Source organism: Sander lucioperca, chromosome 9, assembly GCF_008315115.2.
Source record: "Sander lucioperca isolate FBNREF2018 chromosome 9, SLUC_FBN_1.2, whole genome shotgun sequence".
NCBI classification, from domain to species: domain Eukaryota; kingdom Metazoa; phylum Chordata; class Actinopteri; order Perciformes; family Percidae; genus Sander; species Sander lucioperca.
The window spans coordinates 14,331,348-14,353,041 of record NC_050181.1 but is presented as its reverse complement, the minus strand read 5'-3'; the positions used below and the strand labels follow the sequence as shown (position 1 = coordinate 14,353,041).

Genomic DNA, 21,694 nt, shown 5'->3' with positions numbered 1-21,694 from the left:
CTGACCTGCTTGTCGGAGTTTTAGTTTTTCCTTTTAGCATGGCATTCACTGTAAGCTCATGTATGTATCATGAACATGTACTATGCACATCTTCTATTCTAAACTTATGTTGTATTTCGATTGACAGATATTATGCTGTGTGTCAGCCTCTGACCTATAAAACTAAAATAAATGTTCACATAACTGTGGTTATGATCCTTGTGACTTGGGGGGTTTCTGTTCTAATTGGAATTGGCATCATAATTGCAGGATTCAGCCAAGGAGCATGTGAAGGGATGTGCTCAGTTGACGTTGTAATGGCAAACACTATTGGACCTGTTCTCTCATTTTACCTGCCAGCGATCATAATGCTCTGTATCTACCTGAAGATTTTCCTTGTTGCTAAGAAACAGGTAAACAGCATCCAGAACACAACCAGTCAGAGCAAAAAGTCTGGAGCAACTGTCAGTAAGAATGAGAGAAAGGCCACCAAAACGCTGGCTATTGTAATGGGAGTTTTTCTTTTATGTTTGACTCCGTATTTTCTTTGTATTGTCTTTGAGCCTTTATCTTATAACCCCCCACCAGTTCCTGTGATTGAAACACTCAACTGGCTTACACTATCAAATTCAACGCTCAATCCCTTTATTTATGCTTTCTTTTACAGCTGGTTCAGATCAGCTTTCAAAATGATAATTTCAGGAAAAATATTTCAAGGTGATTTTGCGACTCAAAATTGTTTTGATTATTTTAAGGTTTGCTAAAATATATCATTGCTTATAAAGATGGAACAATAGATTATACTTTACTTCTGAAGTGTACATTTTTAAGCATCATAATATTGTGCACTGACAACACGAAATAAAACTAAAGTTTCACCTCTGTGTATTGATGCATGGTATGGAATACATTAAAGGTTCCATATGGATACATCTTCAGTAGGAACAAATATTCTTCAGACAGGGAATGTTGTGGAGTTGGAAAGGATTTGTCAACAGTATAAAAACATAGAATAATAACCTTATTCTGTAATGCTTTAAACATGTTTCTAGGCTATGTTCTTATTATCTAAGTGTATTTGGGCTTTGAGAACTTAAACTTTAATAGAAACATCAAGGCAAAGACGTAGTCGATTTAAGATGAGTCATAACGCGGTTCGTGGGCCATGACAAAAACGTGAACAGACACATAATGCTAAATAATGAAGGATTAAATGTGACCGGTTCTGGTCTGGCCCCAGTGGCCAGACTCTTTCTGACTCCAACTGGTCACCTCAAAGACTGCTCCTTTAAGTTCTGTGTTCGTTGAACCACAAAATCAATACACAGGATTCGCTCAGTTAGTCTATAACAAACTTAAGTAAATGATATTGCAAGTTATAACAACTTATGCATAATCTCCCCTTCTAACGCAGAAGGCGGCTCAGGTTCTGGTTCAGGCTCTAGTCATCTCACGTCTAGACTACTGCAACTCCCTCCTGATTGGCCTGCCTGCATGTGCCATCCAACCCCTACAGCTCATTCAGAATGCAGCGGCTCGACTTGTCTTCAACCTCCCCAAGTTCTCTCACACTACACCTCTCCTCCGCTCTCTTCACTGGCTACCAATTGCGGCCCGCATCCGCTTCAAGACACTAGTACTTACGTACAGGGCCACGAACGGATCAGCACCCGCTTACATCCAGAACATGGTCAAACCATATACCCCAACCCGCCCACTTCGTTCTGCATCAGCCAAACTGCTGGCTGCTCCCTCACAGCGAGGGAGAACTAATCACTCAACGAAATCCCGACTGTTCACTGTCCTGGCTCCCAAATGGTGGAACGAGCTCCCCATCGATATCAGGATGGCCGAAAGCCTACACATCTTCCGCCGAAGGCTAAAAACGCATCTCTTCCGACTACACCTCGGATAAAAAAAAAAATCTTGAACTTGCACTTTCGAACCTGCACTTTCATATGTCTCTTTGTAGCTTTGCCTATTTAAAGCTACTGTATTTGCACTTACTACTTGTGGTCTGGAGTTTGAACCTTCACAGTTGAAAGCACTTAATTGTAAGTCGCTTTGGATAAAAGCGTCAGCTAAATGACATGTAATGTAATCTTGCATGTTATAGAGTAAAAACACATCTTAAAATTTATAACTCAAAAAATACAATTAAAACAAAAACAAAATGTAACTGCTACTGTTCATTCACATTCACCACAATGATAGCAATGCTTGTGAAATTACACAAAAAAAGGCTTAGGCTAACATACATTACTTTTTTTTTTAACAGTTTATTTATTGAAAAATTTCAAAACAATAACAAGAACAACAACAACAAAACCCAACAACAATGTAATGGAGTCATCATAATTTGCTAACATACATTACTGAGCTACACAACTACCAAGACTCAATTTACCTTTCCATACCAATGTGCAAACTAGATTTCCTGGTACAAACTTACAGACTGATTTTGGTATAGTGCAAAGCAGTTAACTGACTTAACTGAGCTTTTCAAGCAATGTACATCCATACGTGGAGAATATATCACAAGATAGATCACATTTTGTTCCTAAAATAAGTTATAGATTTCTGCCTTCCATTAAATAGTGGTATTAGTGATACTCTGTTAAATCCTCATTAGCTACTTTTCAGATAGGAAGTATGATGCTCTACTTACTTAAGGGGATATAGGCATGGTAGGTAATGTCAGGTAATCATGAGAAACCTAATAACTAGTCAGGACTTAAGTTTACGTACAAATATTTTATGATTATATACATTTGATTTTTCACTCTCAGCGCGTCAAAAAACGATGCTTGGTCAGGGTAGTCTCTTTAGCATCTCAGTCAGACGCAGGGGGCTTTCAACTTATTCCAATGTAATCCCATCAGCAGCGATATTTGAGGCTCTGGTTACCCTCTACCTCTTTGGTGTCATTTATGACGCGCTTGGTCTGGACACTTGATGTCTGATGTCTGATTTTTATACTACTCGCTACGGTTGTCGCTCTTCATACTACGACATCCCACAGCGCCGTGGTCAAGCTGCTGCTATGCCCATCGCCCCCCATACAGATGGTAAAGGATGCCTTTTGCATCAGTATCTGACGCTGAGAGCCACCAACCAAATGTCCGTATTAGACGAGTTGGGAGTGAGAATGGCTTAAATAACTTCGGTACTTGAGTGTACTGTGTAGTTACATACACACTGATTCATGAGTCATTGATCCAGAGTTATTCAGGATCTACTTCTACGACATTTGTTAATTATAAGTTGCTTAAGTTGTCGGCTAACAAAGCAGCAATGGACTACACATTTAAAAATCAGAAATAGTTGCTTCATGCTGCATGAAGCAATGTTTAAAAAAATACCATTTCAGTTACATTCACAATATAGTATATCTGAACTTTTTCAGATATGCCACACTTGCTTTCTAGGGCTTCTCATTACACAAATGGGAACAGTAACATTACCATGCAATCATTTTGTAATGCTGTTTGTTTTGAACCACACCATTTTCTTCTGATTTAAATTAATTAAAAGCTTTTACAATATCATATATATATTTGAATCAGTAATTAAATAAATTTGATGTGAACAGTTTGATTCGTGAATTCAGATATTGACAAATGACTCCGATGCACCAGTGCTGCTTGAGTTTGCAGCTTCTGACACACGATAGATATCTGAAAGACAAATAAATTGTTAATAAGACAGCTTATTCAAGTAAACGGCAAAAAAGCCATATTTAAATCGCAACTTACATCTTCTTCCACGCAGTCGATTTATCCAGTTTAGGCCACTGAGAGAGGAAATGCCTCCACTTGTACTCTATAATAGAAAAAATAAATACGTGCAAAATAAAGTTATTACAGGACATTTTAATAATGTCTGTATAATTTCTATTCTCACAGTATATTCATTTCAGGTCTGTAGATTCAACCAAAGGTAGGATACTTTACAAACAAGGAAAACCGCACAAGCTCAAAATGTTTATGCAATGGTTTTGGGATATTAATAAAATGTACTTACTCTTGTTGTATTTGAGCCTGTGCTTGGTGTAGGTACTTTTCTTGAGAGGATAGAACGGATCTACAGCCACAATAAAATGGATGTCAATGTCAAAATCATTTTGAATCCAGGAAATTAAGTTGTGATTGATTTTTTTTACATTGTGGTTCTGCTGCCATTAGTTATTAAAGGATTTAAATAATTTCTCCATTACTGTCAGAGTGATATCTATCTTCTCATCTACGGCAGCACTCTGAAAAGCAAATAAGTATATTTCGCAAAATGTCTTTCTTTGAAGTCAACATACCTTTGAATCGAATAGTGTCCCAAACACTAAAATGAAGAAACCCTAAGGAAAAACAGATGACATGCACATTTTTTTTATTACACAAAATACTGCCACAAGTATTAAATAACTTTGTATTTCAATGAATGCAAATACCTGTAGTGAATTGAAGAATGCAAAAGCAATGTGGATTCCCTTATTTGTTGATGATATCATGGTTCCCACTCCCAAAGCCCAGGTCAGTCCAAATAAAGGAGTCAAAATGGCTAAACACCTGACAATGACCACCAGCGTTTGCTTTTCATCTCTTTGGGTGGCGTCTCCTACACCTCTTCTCAGCATTTTGAATAATACCACGATCACGATTATAATGTTGATGAAAACTATAGTCAAGGCAGGTATCACTAAGGCCAGCAGGGCATGTGTCTGAATCCAGTTGAGCCAGCAAGCATTGTCTGCCCTGATGTATCCATTCCCTGGTGCTGTGACAGCAACAGTAATAACAGCTATAATCAGAGGGCACCCGTAGCCTAATAAGAAGCCGATGGCCAGCATGATTGACTTGGACATGTGGGAGAAGACCATGACCGTGCGGTAAAAGAGCAGAAGGCCTGACACAAGCATCCAAAAAAACAGAGCAAGGTAGAAAAAGTGCATAAAAAATGTTGCTGTGCTGCATGGTCCTACTGGAACGTTATAGTCCCCCCCTGGGTTTTCAAGGGGGTTCTTGGCAATAGAAGCCCCGATGATGAAACAGATGTCAGCAATCAACAGAGACAGGGCAGTGTTAATGATGGAAACATGGCGCATGAAGGAAGTGCTATTTCTAGTAACGTCTTTCCACACGTATCCTTCAATAATGAGACATATAACTAAGCTTGCCATAGATATCCCAACTCCAAAATAAGTGATTATATCCAAGGCTTCTCTCAGTTCTGGAGGGATGTCTGTTGCCATCAGAATTGAGAATGAGGTGAGATGGTTGCAGCTGCAGGTTACAATGTTGTTTATATCGGAAACAAACGTACAACCCTCGTCATCCCAAGCTCCCAAATTATTAAAGAGTGTGAAGTTCCAGAAGACACACTGTGCGTTTAGTAACAGGGAACTGTTAAGCTTGTTGAAGCTCAGATTAACATTCTTAACTGTTGCCTTTGTTTTGACTAGCACCACAGCAGCGTTTATTGCATTATCTGTGACAGTGTAATTGCTGGTGGTGTTGAAGCGGATGGCGTCAAAGCTGGAGTTCCGTGCTGGCATAACATTATCAAGGGTGGAGAAGGTGATGGTGGTGAAAAAGACATTATTGTTGATGTTTGGAACTTTTATGAAAATGCTGTTGTTCAGATTGGCCGTAAAGGAGTTGTTAAACGTAATGGTTCTGTTGAGCAAGATCCGTGGAGTCTCGAAGGCAATCTCCCCTACCAACCTATCAGACAGGGACTCCATTGAACTCAGTAGTGCTGAGCTGGCACTGCTGGTTCTATTTGCATTCAGAAATGTCCAGGACTGTCTTGATTCACTACCAATGATGACATCAACTGTTTCAAGTACATTCTGCAAATGAAGAGACATTTCATTGTGAAGGTACAACATCATCAAAAAGTCAAAAAGTTTTTAATGACAAAACACATAACCTTTACTAAAAGGCTACAGAGTGGAAGGTTTAGCCTACCTCCATGACAGTTGCAGTGACATCACCAGTGGAAACACTTGCAATGTTGTTTAGGATGTCAACGATAGCTGATATGGTTGCAGATGACGTTGCTATTTTGTCTCTTTCTTTTGTGACCGTGCTACTTAGATTCCCCACAAAGTCTGGTACTTCCTCCTTATTCAAATTCTAATAGATAAAATACACAGAAAAGTATGACACCACATGTTAGCATAAGATGACAAACTATTCATGATAAATACAAAGATGTGTTTTCTGGCCACTAGAAACTGGCAGGGAAGGCAAAGAGAATGTGTTTTTAAGCGAAAGTGTGGAACTTTTACATATAATTAAATGTCCATTACATTCAAGCCCTTGTCAAATGAGTTCACACAACGCTGCTGTCTGTGTTAACATTCCTGCGCTGGCGCACCGGAAGGATGCTAATATGTGGAGAGAGAGAGGGGCAGTGGTGTACAACAAAGGTCTATGGCACCAGAGACGCTGCGATCACAGCATGAGGTTCTTGAGCAGAATGTGACCAAGCAGCCTGCAAAATTGCTTTCTGAAGTTCAGCTGGAGCTTGCTATCTGAGTTTGCCATGTCGAAGGGGAATTAAAGTTAGTATTTTTGTTCATCCAGACTGTTTTCTTGCTGAGCTTCAACAGGGGGATATGATCTAGTAGTTCCCAGGATAAAACGTCATATATAGATCTACATGTGATTGCCAGCAGAGCCAGTTTTGGACATAGCGGGGTTGGGCAGTAGGTTAGGACGCCACTAGCTGGAGGGGTGCTAAGGAAGAGGAAGAAATCATTTTAATCATTTACGATGCCAATTGCCCAATCAAACCAAGTCGGTCACACTGCTGTCCAAAGTGTCCAGCTTACTGCATGTAGCTGCTTTTTTATGACACTGTTGTGTGAATCATGTTCCATAAAAACAAAATAGGCTTCGGGACAAGACCCCATAACAAGGACAAGTATGTCCCACTTTGTGCACAGGGGCATTTTCAACTCTCATATGTCAGGTAACAAAAGATGCAATGATAAACACGGATCTACCTCCTGAAATTAGAAATAAAGTAATAGTAAGGTATTGGCTATACATGTAACTGTGTTTTGGGTTTGCTCAAACAAGTGACCCGCTCAGCCAAACAATACATTATATGAAAACAGCGGTCAGTTTAAATGAATTATATGATAGCTATAAGCATGAACAATGTTAGCAATGTGGTAACTGTAAACATTTTTTAGTGATGTGGAGTGCTGCTTTGTGTTCAGAACGTCAGTATTTTGTTAACGCTGAGGTTAACAAGTGTTGAAATCCTGTCCAGGTCTTCCTGCAACAGATCAACACCAACATCCACTCTTAATAGATATTATAGAAAATACAATGGGCAATACAATTTTCTTGATGCAGAACTATTCAAATTGCTTCATCAATGTCTGCCTAAAGTGTGCATTGTAAGTTGCATAATGTAGAATCATAAAATTTGGTCAGAACATCCACAACTGAAAGGCCGATACTGATACTACCTGAACCTCAGTAAATAACAGAAACCACACATCACAGAAACAATCAGAAACCTGCATAACAGTAGAAACATACTTGAAGATGAATAACCAGGTTTCATACTGTATGTTTCATCCACAACCTGATTAAACATCAGTAGTACAGAACAAATGTAGTGCAGTGACTGTTGTGTGTATGGCTTAGAGAAAGCAAAGTTCATCCTTTTGTAATCGTGACTAAACTTAATGGCTTCTAAAATTAGAAGCTTCTAAAATTAGAAGCCATTAAGGACTGCAAGTCATCAACAAATTTGGCTGTTAAAAAGCCTGTGTGGCTGGTGGCCCAAAAAGTTAACTGCACGCCATGGTAACATGGCATTACTTTTTTGTTATTAAGCAATATTTGACCGTATGGTATTTTGTATCTTCTGGGGGAGTTCTAATGGGGATGATTTGTTTGCAAAAGATCACGTACCGTTGAAACAACGAACAATTCTTGGATTGCTGTTACGATGCAGGTGTCCTCCGAAAGCATCCACCCTGTTTGCTGACAGACAAAAGTCCTGCTCCCCACCTGACCAGGATTACATCTTACGATTGATGTGTCGCCTACTCGTCCAGTCCCATACTGAGTATCAACACATGTTGGAGCTAAAGAATTACAAAAATCAATTAGTTTTACACAGGAAAAAAGGTAAAACAGCTAACATCTATTAGCTAAGGCAATATAATCATATTTCAAAGGTTGCTCTTACCTTCTGTGAAAACCTTCATTGTTGTTATTTTATCATAATCCTTCAGATTATCTACCTTACAAAAAAAATCTATTTTCTGCTGTCCGCAGCTCTTAAACACGTAATTATACGTGATGCAGGTTTCTTTACCATTGGAAACTTTTTTGGAATCTGTAAACAGTGTTGTTAATAATATAAACTGTTAATAGCTGTGTCCAGCTTTTCAGTATGGTCAGATTTAACTGTTTTCAATGTCACTTCATACTTACCTAAGAGTGTATCAATGGGGCTAAACCAATTGACCGTATAGAGGGACTGCACGCAACAGTTAAGTGGTTGTATCTGTCCTGGCACATTACAATGAACGTTAAGAATACTCTGTAGTTGTACAATGGGAGCTTGTTGGATTTTATTCGTTGCATCTCCTTTTTGGTTGACATTAATGACTTCGCCTATTAGAGTACATTCATAAAGTCCTGTGATGAAGAGAAGTAAATATTAATGATTGCATTAGTATACTGTAAAATAAAGATAAATTTATAATTTGTCACAAGTGTATATGACTGCATTGGTAACATTTTATAGTAGTTTCATGTTTACTGATGTCTTAGTAGTTCAAATCCAGCTATCTTTGACTTACCAATATCAGCAAGAATGACGTTGTCAACTGTAAGCATAGACACATTGCCAGAAGTATTTACTTTAATTCTTGCACTTTCTGTAATTTTCTTTCCATTGAATTTCCACTCAGAACCATTAATTTGTCCCACATTAATGTCAGGAGGCCCACATGTCAGCGCCATGCTTGTACCAGTATACGTGAGTGGTATGTTGATTGCATTTTGACCTTTAAAAAAAGTTAAAAAGAGATCAGTTGGGAATTCGGTCAAGCCAAAAATATGTAATTAGGTACTATTTTTTTTAACTTACTGTTGTAATCTGCAGTAACTGAACCAATGACTGTAGCAATAGACTTCATTGCATCAGGGATATTTTTATTTGCTTCAGCCACTTCAGTCGGCTTAACTTGTGTTGTCTGAACAACAAAGTCTGTGATTATACTTCCTTTTCTGTAAGAACAAACAAAAGACAAAGTTGTGGTGTAAAATATGTACGGAGTCCTGCCGGAAAAATGTTTTTAAAGCCAGAAATTTCATACCTGAATCCGTTAACAGAAACACCGATAAACCCTGTGATTCCTTTATACTGCTCATTTAACTGTGAGAGAGATATGTATATGATATCAACATTGTAACATGGAGAACAGGAAATACAAGTTACTTACTAATTGGATATGGAGTAATCAATGCACTTACCACTGACTCAATCCTTGATTTAAGATCTTTGTATTCAGAACTTGTTGCATCATTTAATGTGGCTGTGAATTGCTTGTCTAGTTCCATTGACATCTCCACTTTGAAGACTGTTCATTTAAAAGAGATGAAAAATATGAGCAAAGCTATGGATAAATATTTTTCTGTTTTTTTCGTGATGTAAAGAAAAGGATAAACACCAGAAAAAGGTCAGGTAGACAGGACACAAAAATAAAAGAAGGGACAGTTGTAAATGATGGCTCGTTTTAGTATTTGCATTACCAGTGCAGATCAAAGGTATATAAAACTATTTCTCTCAACAGTGTTCATATCCCTTTAAACTATATTTATGTCATGTGGCTGGTAGAACTAAGCAGACCAATATTCAAGTAGTGTTTAGTGCAATGTATTGGATAATTCAACAAAATGCACTCTATTAGCTGTTATTCTTTTTGTACTGTCTCATATCAAAAGTCAATTAGGCAGTCTATTAAACATACAGTATCTTTTGTCTCCATTAAGTTCACATCAAACTTCATATTTACAAAAAACCTTCTGCAAGTTAAAAAGTCCAGCAAGCTTACATGACAAAAGTGATTTCTGAGAGGCCATGTTGCACATCAAGCTATTTAAATGAAGTTAGTATAATTAAATATCTTCATAACAAAAAGAAAAGGTAAAAATGGGGGCAGTAAGTAGAAAAATGTACAGTACAGTATAAGACATTACAGCATTATGATATGTTTTTACATTTGCATGACAAGTGGTCTTACTGTCATACTGTAATAGAGCAGCGGCTGTCTACCTCACACATTCTAGCATGGGCCTTGGCTGCTGCTCCCTAAACGTTAAGCTCCATGTCTGTGTATAGACAGAATCATTGTGACGGCTTTCTAACACAAAAATCACTTCAGGGTAGACAAATGGCCATGTAAAATCACTCTCCAGAGAGATAGGGAGAGAGGTCTAAGATATTTAAATTAAGATTTTTACAGTAGACATTATTTTATTAGTTAATGCTGTAATGTGTATGTAGATCTTTAAAAAATATATGTTTATTATTAGTTATGTCTACCATTGAATTGGTTTGATTACCTGTGTGGATAATGCCCACAAATAGATATTCAAACTTATGTGTTTTTTAGGATAAATATTCAAACGTAATTATGCTGCTTTTGACAGCCCTATACTGTAGGATATAGAAATTTGGAGCTTCACAGACAGGCTTAAGAACTGACAAAAGAAATCAATGCACTCTGAAGCCATATATGAGTTAATTATCTTTTTAGTGTATGGGCTTTTTAGTGCCTGAAATTCTACTTTAAATCCTCTGTCATTGTCATTGTAATTGTTAGCAATCCTAACATGTTTGAATTAGAAAGTTTGACCCTCAGTTCTGATGGCCACCAAACATTACAACTGGAAAAGTGGTGTTTAAAACATCTGATATAAGGTAATCAATAATATAAGATATCATTTGTCATAAAGCGATCCATAGTGCCTTTTTACCCCCTTTTTGTCAATAAAACAATACCTGTTGAAGGAGGCGCTGCTGTAACTGTTGGTGTAGTAGGAGCTGTCGAGATTGTTGAAGGGGTACTGAAGGTTGTGCTGGAAGTGTTGGTGGGGATAGTGGTAGAAGCTGTTGTAGCCTTGGTACTAGTAGCTGTTGTGCCGGCTGTGGTTGGAACAGGGGTAGAATTAACCGCTGGTATAGAGATAACTGTGTTATTTTGGCTGGTCACAGTAGTAGCTGACAATGTAACAGTTTAAACAAAACACATCATTTTTAATTTCTATTTATTATTCTATAATACTATATAATACTGCGTCACACAGCAGTGGGTTTTGTTACAACACAGTGTTTTGCATAACCTTAAAGGGTAATTTCAGCTTTTTTCAACCTGGACCCAATTGGTGTCTAAGTGACTAATGTAAGAATCTTTAAATTGGTCAAGTATTGAGCAAGAACACGGTAACCGGCAGCCGCAAACCGGGCTGCAATGTAATCCTGAAGGACAAATGTGCATCGTCAATTTACGTCCACTGCTGTTTTTGCCACTGACATGCTCAGATTATTATTCTAATTTTCTGACAACATTATGGAAAGGATCCCTTCAGAGATAGAGCTTTTTGTGAAAGAGTTAGATAATTTTTGTTTAACTAGAAACAAAAACAACTCTAAAATCGTTATCACCAAACTCACCAGACTTCATTTAAACAAACAATACTTTTAGCGTGTATAGATCCAGTGTATTTCCAAATGTAATTGGGCAAATTAAGGATTTATTCCAACCGAACCAGAGTTGTAATTGTTTGAACCACCAAGACATCTTTTTTTAGTTCTAGTTTGTTTCTGTCAGTTGTTCAGTTGGCCGTTCAACTTTGAATGAAGTGTATGTTAAAGGTCACATATTATGCTTTTCCTTGTTTTCTGTCATATCTACAATGTTATAACGTTGGATTTTCATGTTAAGCATGGCCATTCAAATAATGAGGTAAACGTATTTTAGACAAATCCCTGTGAGCTAAAACATTCAGATTTCCTACTATTCTTAACGCTCCAGTTTCAACACTTTTTTCTACTCTGGCTAAGTCTTACACAACTCTAAGCAGGCCTTCTATAATTGGTCATCTGCTCCAAGTAGGCAGGACTTGAGTGTGTGTTTTTTTTAAGCCACTGTGGTGTTAAAATTGTCCCATGTAACTACATGCTAACGGCAGTAAACAATGTCACCTTGGCTGCCAGTGTCGTTAAATTCTCCCCAATTCCGGGTCACATTACCCCTGAAATATTTTCTGTTAGTAGGCTAGTATTTGGTTTAAAAGCCTTTATTTGTGATTTCTGACTGTAGAAATTGCTGCTATATTCTATAAGTGTCAACTGCTAACTAAAGTAGCTACATGGCAAACAGCAGTAAACAATGTCATCTTGGCTGACAATGTTGTTAAATTCTCCCCAATTACTGCTGAAACATGTCCAATTGGGTAGTGTTTGGTTCATACATGGAAACGCGGCATAGCTGCAATCTTGGCCAATGCTGGTAATTTCTCTCCAAATTCCGGTCACTTTACTGCTGGGACATGTCCGGTTGTGTAATATTTGGTTTAGAAGCCTTTATTTTGATTTCTCACGGTACAAAGTCTAGGGGCCCGTTTCAGGAAGGAGGTTTAACAAACTCTGAGTCTAACCCTGATCTCAGAGTTGATTTACCCTGAGATGGAAACTCTGAGTTTTCGGTTTCAGAACAGCTGATTTGAGTTGGTTCAATCAACTCAGAGTAGGTTCATGCGCGTGCACCACCACAATAAAAAGGCAGCATGAATGGAGCCCTGATACTACGATTCACCATGGTAACAACCACAAACAAACGGTTCGACAGAAATACTCATGCGCACGCGAGTTTGAACATGTATTTCGTTAAAAAAGCAACACAGCGGCTGCTGCAAAAGAGAGAGAATTAGCGTGGGAGAAAATTGCTGCTAGAGTAAATGCGTATATTCCAATATAGTGTTTATCATATTTAATCATAAGTATAGCCTAATAACACTGGTGAAATACTGAACCTATCTATTTCAGTGGCTTTACTAATATGCTCTGCATCACCAATGTTGTAAAGAAAACTGCCATTTCCAAAAAAATGTAATGTGACACAAATAATCTGCTGAGATGTAGAGCATGTCCACGATGGGTGACGTTAGTGATACGAGGACGGATAAGGTTATGTAGGCTACATTCCTGATAGTCTGGGAAGAAAAACGATACCGCTCAAATAGGAAGTTATCTGGAAATTAAAATGCACCTATAGTCGGTGCCTCAATATCATCTCCCGACATATGTTTAACTAACGAAGTAATACAGTTTCTTCATCAACGAAATCGTCGACAAAAGGAAATGCCATGTTTGAGATAAAAAACGTTTTATAGTCTGCCTAACACAGTTAATAAACCAACACTGTTTATTTTATTCATGCAGATAACAAACTGTGCTAAAATGTGCCTGATATAGACTGAATGAATGAATGAGGAAATGAGAGAGCGCTGGGTCAGAGCGAGGAGACTGAGAAAAACTCAAGGTTTCTTGAAGAAAACCTGGGGTCCGTTTCAGAAAGCAGGTTTAGTGAAAACTCTGAGTTTGTTAACCCTGAGATGAGGGAAACTCTGGGTTTTCCTTTTCAGAAAGAGAGGTAACTTGTGAACCTAACCTGGTCGGGAGCAGGTTTTCTTCAAGAAACCCCGAGTTTCTCTCAGTCTCTGAGAGAGACTATGAGACTGAGAGAAACTCGGGGTTTCTGACACTATGTCAGAGGGAGGAGACTGAGAGAAACTCGGGGTTTCTTCTCTCTCATTTCCTCATTCATTCATTCAGTCTGTATCATTTTAATGTTTGTTATCTGCATGAATAAAAACTTAATAAATAAAACTTATTGTTAGGCAGATTATAAAAAAAAAATTCTCAAACATGTCATGTCCTTTTGTCGACGATCCCGTTGATGAAAAAGCTGTATTACTTCACAGAGAGTTTACGTCGGGAGATGATATTGAGTCCCGACTAAATATATTTTCATTTCCACATTTTTTCACAGTCCATCAGATATGTAGATAGGCTACCTTATCCGTCCTCATATCACTAACATCCACCATCGTGGACATGCTTTAACATCCCAGCAGATTCTTTGTGTCGCATTACGTTTTTTGCAAACGTCAGTTTTCTTTATTGGTGATGCAGATCATACTGTAATAGTAAAGCCACTGTAGCCGTCAGAAAAGTGTGACTCGCTCTGAAACGTTTTTTAAACGTTTTTTGTAGTTGTTCCCTGGACACAAACCAGTGAGAGCCATTAAAAAGAAATAAATGATTATAAATTGTAGTTCTGTTAATGATCATGGTGTTGCAGCCTCAGAATGGGATATTGTGGTAGCTTACTTTTTCGCCCGCAGGATTGCACCCAAATGAAATTATAGGTGTAATACAATTCCAGTTTTCACCAGTAATATTATAAGTTAACTGTGATTAAATAGGAAATTAATACACTGTTAATGCTTACGCATTGACTCGAGCAGCAATTTTCTCACACACCAATTCTCTCTCTCTTGCTTTTTTAACAAAATACATGTTCAAGCTTGTTGTTTGTGCGCATGAGTATTTCCGCTGACCCGTTTGTTTGTGGTTATTACCATGGTGAATCGTAGTATCATGGCTCCATTCATGCTGCCTTTTTATCGTGGTGGTGCACGCGCGTGAACATACTCGGAGTTGATTGAACCAACTCATATCAGCTGTTCTGGAACCGAAAACTCTGAGTTTCCCATCTCAGGGTAAATCAACTCAGACATCAGGGTTAGACTCAGAGTTTGTTAAACCTCCTTCCTGAAACGGACCCCTGCTCCCGACCAGGTTGGGTTCACAGGCTCAGTTACCATAGTAACTGACTCTGAGGTTAAGATACCTCTCTTTCTGAAACAGAAAACCCAGAGTTTCCCTCATCTCAGGGTTAACAAACTCAAAGTTTTCACTAAACCTGCTTTCTGAAACGGGCCCCTGCTATATACTCCGTTGCAGTAGCTCCAAGTTCAACTAGTGAAACCATAAACTGTATAATATGAATATACAGTCTATGAGTGAAACATAGAGCAGAGGTTCCAGACGTTCCAGAGAGTGCACTGGCCAATCAGAGCAGACTGGGCTTTTTTGGGAGGAGGGATTAAAGAGACAGGCACTCCTATAGAGCGTCTCATACAGAGGGTGAATACAGGTGCAGCAGCCATGGGCAGTATTAGAAAAAAAATTTTTTTTACATTAAAGCATGTAAACACGTTCTAGTACAAACACAAAATGCAAGTATAATTCGGAAATTATGTTTATTTAAATGGAGTCTGGTGAGTTGGCAATAGCGACAAAAAGGCAAACCTCTGTAAGTATCCTTTCCATGAAGTTGTCAGATGCTTTATTAATAATCTGAGCAGTGGCACTTTTTAAGTGTTGTGGTGTGCAGATGTGTCGTAATATTTATCAGCATACATTATTGCTAAAAAATCAAAATAGCATACTGTAACAATTTGTACTTAGGTTAGTACCTACTTGTTACATTTGTTGGTGGTGTTGATATATTCAAAAATTCAAAATATTTTGAAGTGCTTACATGTAATAAGTGTTATTAGTGTATCAGCTGTTGTAGTGTTCATAACTGTTGTAGCAACAGGTGTTGAAGATGAAAAAATAAATATACATAAAGAAAATCCTGAAAAGTGTTGTTAAATTACTGAAACATTTACCCAACCACTTGCGTACATAAACCTACTGCTATCTACAGTTGTTGATGTAGTTGTGGGTGTTGTGGTGCTTGGGTATGTTGTATTCAACTGTATTCTCATTGAATCTGGTTTTGCTGGCAATGGAAACAAAGCTTTAAGTGGCTATATGTAACTTTCAGTTTGTGTTGATTATAGCGTCTGCTTTGGACAAAAGTGGCAGTGTTTTTTTTTTTTTTACGGTGCTGTATTGCCCACTGTATATTAGTGAGTTAGCGTTACTGGAAGGTCATATAGTCGCGATGAATGTTTTGCTCAAACCGGAAAATCATTAATTTACAATAAGAGAATAAGTTACAGATGCATCTTTGCATTTCAGTGTTGCATACGGTAACTTAGTCTACTTTGGATGTCTTGTGAGCTAAACCGGGTATCACTGTCAATGTGCCACGAGCCAAAGCATTAAGAGTTTGTTAAAGCAACCAACGTAATAATAACTTAGATTAATATAGCGCATTTCATGAAACCCATGGACGCTTTACACAATTAATGTTACAAGGGGACAAGGGAAAAGAAAATAGTAAGCCAACAAAAACACGGACTGAAAGGAATAAAAAGACAGCGCTAAATGGAAGGGGGACGTCATTTAATGTTTGCTACCGACGTACAATTACATTGCGTAAGTTATTTTATGAATGAAATATACATATTACATACCTGAGGGCCAATTCGGGGTCAGGTTTGAATCATTTACAATCCCGTAATTGTCTTCATCTGTTAAAGCCTGACCGAGTGTGACTTACGTTATCGCCCGTTGTCTTTCACTTTCCCTTTTAGCTTTTAGTGGGCATTTAGGCCTTTATTTTGACAGGACAGTATAGACATGAAAGGGGAGCGAGAGGGGGAACGACATGCAGCAAAGGGCCGCAGGTCGAAGTCAAACCCGCGGCCGCTGCGTCGAGGAGTAATCACAAGGTCAAGGAACACTGCATCAGAGACTGCACAAGCTACTGCTAAATTACCAAAAAAGCCCACATGCAACAAAAAAGTCTTCTCCTGCAAGCCTGATGTTAAAAAGATATGTGCGCACCACTTTCAGTCTCTTGAAACCATCAGCAGTGAAGGACACTGTTCAAAAGCAGCAAGAGAAGCAGATTATGCGAAAGGAACATTAGGCCAAGGAGAGATTTTTCATTTCTGGAGAATCTGTGTTTGCAAGGAACTACGAACGCGGACCTAAGGGACTGTTCGTTATTTATTTCAGGAGCCACCAGAGGAGTTTGGGGATCTTTAGTCAAAATAGACCTGACCCTCCCTTCACAAGCAATACATTTTGGATGACCCTCCAAAATGATATGGAAAAAAGGGATGACCCTCTCTGGCAATTTACTGATGCCTTCTATACTGGTTTGCACTTGGCACAGACTTACAGATACCCATTGTTTTTCTACAGCCATGACATACGTGACTAAACCTTTGCATTCTCATCTTACGCATCACACTCCTCTGTTATGGTGTGGTGGCCATTTCAGTAGATTTACTCACTAACATTGTTGTGGAAACACAATAAGCATGGAAACTAAATGCACACTTCCTGCATTACTGCATTACTTTAAATACTAACTTACTCATCTAGTAAACTAGTATTCACATGAAATAAAACAATAAAACATTGAGACCATTCAGCAAAGCACACTGGGTAATTCAACACTGGTTGCTATGGACTCGTCACTAGGCTTCCTCAGTCATTGTATATTTTAGCATATAGGTAAAGCTGCCAAAGCTGAACATTATCCAAAACTCCATTTCTCAGACGAGCGTCAATTTGGGAGCTTGCATGCTACCACTCCTTCCTTCTCAAATGCCTTGAAAAGGCTGTCATTTATATATATATATATATATATATATATATATATATATATATATATATCACCGGGACCGAAAGGATATTTGAGTCGGGTATGGCTGCAGCCTGGAGACTTCACGTCCCTCCCGGCTTGGTGGAGTCCGCAAGTTTTGACTTTTCAAAATAAAAGCTTGCGTCTGGTCCGTTATGTTTTCGTACGGTGTTTTGGATGTTTTTGAACTAAACAGTACGGCAATAGGGCGATAGGGGCCAAGACTGAGAGAGCTACATGGAGGTACATGGATAAATATGCACCAAACAAGCCACTTTGAAATGTTGCTGTTCTCATGAATACAAAATGGGTGACCCTCCCCCCTAGACTAAAAAAAATGTAATGACCCTTCCCTCAACAAAGAATAAAAAACATGACCCTCCCCTATTTTCATCCGGTGGTCCATTCCATAAATACCGAACGGTCCCTAAGTGGGTTCCTGCAACTGTTCTTGCACAAACTGGACTAGTATACTACACAGTCCAAATCACTGTTAGTGTCTGGAGAAGGCACGTGAATCAACTCTGACTCCTACAGCTCCTGCAGAACTGTCTTGTGGAGATTCTTCAGATGACCTTTCAACATACCAGTTCACCTACCTACACAAGCACAAAACTCAACCACATCAGAGACAAACGTTCCAGTTGCAGATGTGGCTAAAAATAAGAATGAGACACCTTCTTTTGCATCAGCACCAGAAACAAGTTTTCCAAACTGATACCCCACCAGAGAGCAGCGGCCTCCTGCACGCCTGAATTATTCGGCTAAATAGTGACTGACCCAAGTCAAAAGGGCAGAATAATCCCCATGGGCACAGTCAGGACCTTGAGATTGTCTACCCTCACCCTTAAAGTTGAAATGGCGATTCATCCCTTTAAATGTGAATAAACTACAGTTACACTCACTGCCAGCAAATGCTCTTTCCGTTGTGATTGATGATATCCTGACAGCTTGCCGTTATCTTGTTTCCTACAGACTATGTTGATGCGACAGCCACTCAAACAGGACAGAGTAACTCGGCAGATATATTTTTTATGTTGTTTTGACGACTTAGTTAAGGCGGCAGGAGCGTGTCGTTAAGGCGGCCGCCTTAACTGCGAAGTGCTGCGGGAAACCCTAGTATGTCACAGATTCTTAATTTAAACACTAACTGCTTTGTTATAACGAGGATGGACATCCTAACAACCAATGGTGTAACTGAAGAAGTGAGCCTATACTATTCAGAAGACCGCCAACATGTTATTGCTAAAATCAAAAAGATTCAAGCCCAGATTACTTGCTGTAATCTCTGCTACATTTCTAAATTCGGATAATATTTTTAGGCGTTTATGTATAACAAATGTTGGTGTTGTGGCAACTTTCAAGTGAACGTGAATTACTGAAATATTTCAATCAAATGGTAACCAGGGAAGTGTTAGCCCATGCCTTATTTCTGGAAACTCACTTCACCAACAACTGCAGTTACCAGTTATATATATATATATATATATATATATATAATTATGTGTGTTAAACAGAGAGGTAAAATTTGATAAACAACAACAACTAGTTATGGAATGCTACGCCATCTTTCGAAAAACTTACTGGTAACTGCAGTTGTTGGTGACATTGTGGGTGTTGTGGTGTTTGGATGTGTTGTAGCAACAGGTGTTGAATCTGCAACGGTCATTTTGTTACCATATGTTATTGCTTGCAATACAAACCAAATCTATTCTAGTCCAAATTACTTACTATAACGTTTTAATACATATTTTCTGGAAAAGTATGTCACTTAATTATTTCTAAGCACTTACTTGTTACAGTTGTTGGTGTGGTAGTAACTGTTGTTGTGTCCACACCTGTTGAAGCAACTGTTGTTGAGTCTGGAAAAAAAAAAAATCATAATTATGTGTGTTAAACAGAGAGGTACAATTTGATAAACAACAACAATTAGTTATGGAATGCTACGCCATCTTTTGAAAAACTTACTGGTAACTGCAGATGTTGATGATGATGTGGGTGTTGTGGTGTTTGGATGTGTTGTAGCAATAGGTGTTGAATCTGAAAAGAACGTTTTATAATGAACAAACGGTCATCAAGTATGACAATATGAAAGGCATGGTCACGTCCAAATGGAACGGTCATTTTGTTATCATATGTTATTGCTTGCAATACAAACCAAATCTATTCTAGCCCAAATTACTTACTATAAAGTTTTAATACATATTTTCTGGACAAGTATGTCACAACATGTATTTTTAAGCACTTACTTGTTACAGTTGTTGGTGTTGTGGTAACTGTTGTCACACCTGTTGTAGCAACTGTTGTTGAGTCTGAAAAGATAATTACATAATTACAAGACTCCTGTTACTGAAATTTGGATTTTGAATCAGTGTGGTCCTCCATGTTTCATTCTTCAAACTTGCTGGGGCCGGAAAGCTACGATGCCCATTAGCAGCATTAGCAGCACCTGTGAGTTTATCACGTGACAGCGAAAACGTGAAAACCCAGTTAATGCGAATGCAAATGTAAAATTTCAAGCCAAAAGGAATACTTTGATTTGATGGTGGTGGTAAATATACATGAAAAATTTAAGTTTGTGAACGGACAACACAGATTTTGATAATGAACAACTAAACACGTTACACACTGGACCTTTAACATGTTATAAACCAGTCTGACGACAGTGATAACAGTACCAAGGTCATTTAATACGTTTTGGACAAATAAAGTTAGCTTTAGGCTAACATTACTTGTTACTTAGTCTTTCGTTGCCAGACCTTCCTCCACAGCGCTGCGGAGGAGGGTCTGGCTAGTCCACATAGCATTCCGGGATGGGAGAAAAACGTGCTGTTGTTTATTTGCATTTCGTTTTGGTGGAACATGTGTACGTTCAAAGGTTGTTTTAGTCGTGCAACAGAAAACTCAGATTGGACAGATAGTCTAGCTAGCTGTCTAGATTTACCCTGCAGAGATCTGAGGAGTAGTTATCCATAGTCCTCATAAATCCATCGGAGTTTAAAATTCCAACACAAAGAAAGCGACCGAAAGGATATTTGAGTCGGGTATGGCTGCAGCCTGGAGACTTCCCATCTCATGCCCTCCCCATCTCATGCCCTCCCGGCTTGGTGCAGTCCGCAAGCATTGACTTTTCAAAATAAAAGCTTGCGTCTGGTCCGTTATGTTTTCGTACAGTGTTTTGGATGTTTTTGAACTAAACAGTACGGCAATCATGCTAATGAATAAAATAATTTTTTCTTTAGATGTCTTAGTTACAACACGATAGAGCTAGCAAAGCAGTTTGGTGTTTATATGTGCGAGCGGGATTTATTCAATTTGGGAAATCCCACGGTCTCTATATAGCTACAGTTCAAATTGTCTGGCTGACAAAATAGGGGGACCCATCTGTTAGCAATAGGGGCCAAGACTGAGAGAGCTACATGGAGCTACATGGATAAATATGCACCAAACAAGCCACTTTGAAATGTTGCCATTTTCATGAATACAAAAGTTGGGTGACCCTCCCCCCTAGACTAAAAGAAATTGAATGACTTTTGATTGCTTACAATAAAAAGGCATATATATTAAGTACTGTAAACCTTCACATTTTTCAGATAAAACTCTTTGACATTTCAATAAAGTCCAATCACTGACCTAATTTAAAATTGACAAAAATAAAGTTGTTTTTTAGTACTTACTTGTTACAAATGTTGTTGCTGTTTCAACTGTGGTAGTGTTCAAATCTGTTGTACCATTTTGTGTTGAATCTGAAAAAAAAACATAACAAAATAATAATATAGTATTTATCATTTAAAAATGTATAACTTTTTTTTTTAAATGTGTTACCCATGCCTAATTTCTAAATCACTTACTGGTAACTGCAGTTGTTGGTATATCTGTGGGTGTAGTAGTGTCAAGTGTTGAATCTAGAACAATAAAAACATTTACTTAATTTGTTTTGTGGTACAGCTTCTAGAAATTCTGTATTGAACCGACTATAACACGTTTTAATCCCCCTATAAATAGGTTGTCCTATATTTTTTTGGTCTTGACTTTTAACCCTTGTGTGGTGTTCAGGTCTAT

At 38.3% G+C, this 21,694-nt stretch overlaps 2 protein-coding genes and 1 long non-coding RNA gene across 3 annotated transcripts in view; all 3 read right to left on the bottom strand.

Moving 5' to 3' along the window:
- The window catches only part of LOC116049941 (uncharacterized threonine-rich GPI-anchored glycoprotein PJ4664.02-like), a 243,525-nt gene that overhangs the window by 146,502 nt on the left and 75,329 nt on the right, over positions 1-21,694 (bottom strand). The window lies entirely within an intron of this gene.
- Positions 3,525-8,256, bottom strand: LOC116049942 (adhesion G-protein coupled receptor F1). The gene is made up of 8 exons (XM_031299989.2): positions 8,191-8,256; positions 7,911-8,086; positions 5,943-6,110; positions 4,424-5,824; positions 4,289-4,330; positions 4,003-4,062; positions 3,735-3,801; positions 3,525-3,656 (listed from the first exon to the last, which is right to left on the bottom strand). The coding sequence occupies exons 1-8, from the start codon at positions 8,207-8,209 to the stop codon at positions 3,586-3,588; spliced, it is 2,004 nt and encodes a 667-aa protein (XP_031155849.2). The 5' UTR covers positions 8,210-8,256; the 3' UTR covers positions 3,525-3,585.
- LOC116049947 lies at positions 11,405-20,558 on the bottom strand. The gene is made up of 3 exons (XR_004104950.2): positions 20,548-20,558; positions 13,050-13,053; positions 11,405-11,493 (listed from the first exon to the last, which is right to left on the bottom strand). It is a non-coding gene; the product is annotated as an uncharacterized LOC116049947 (long non-coding RNA).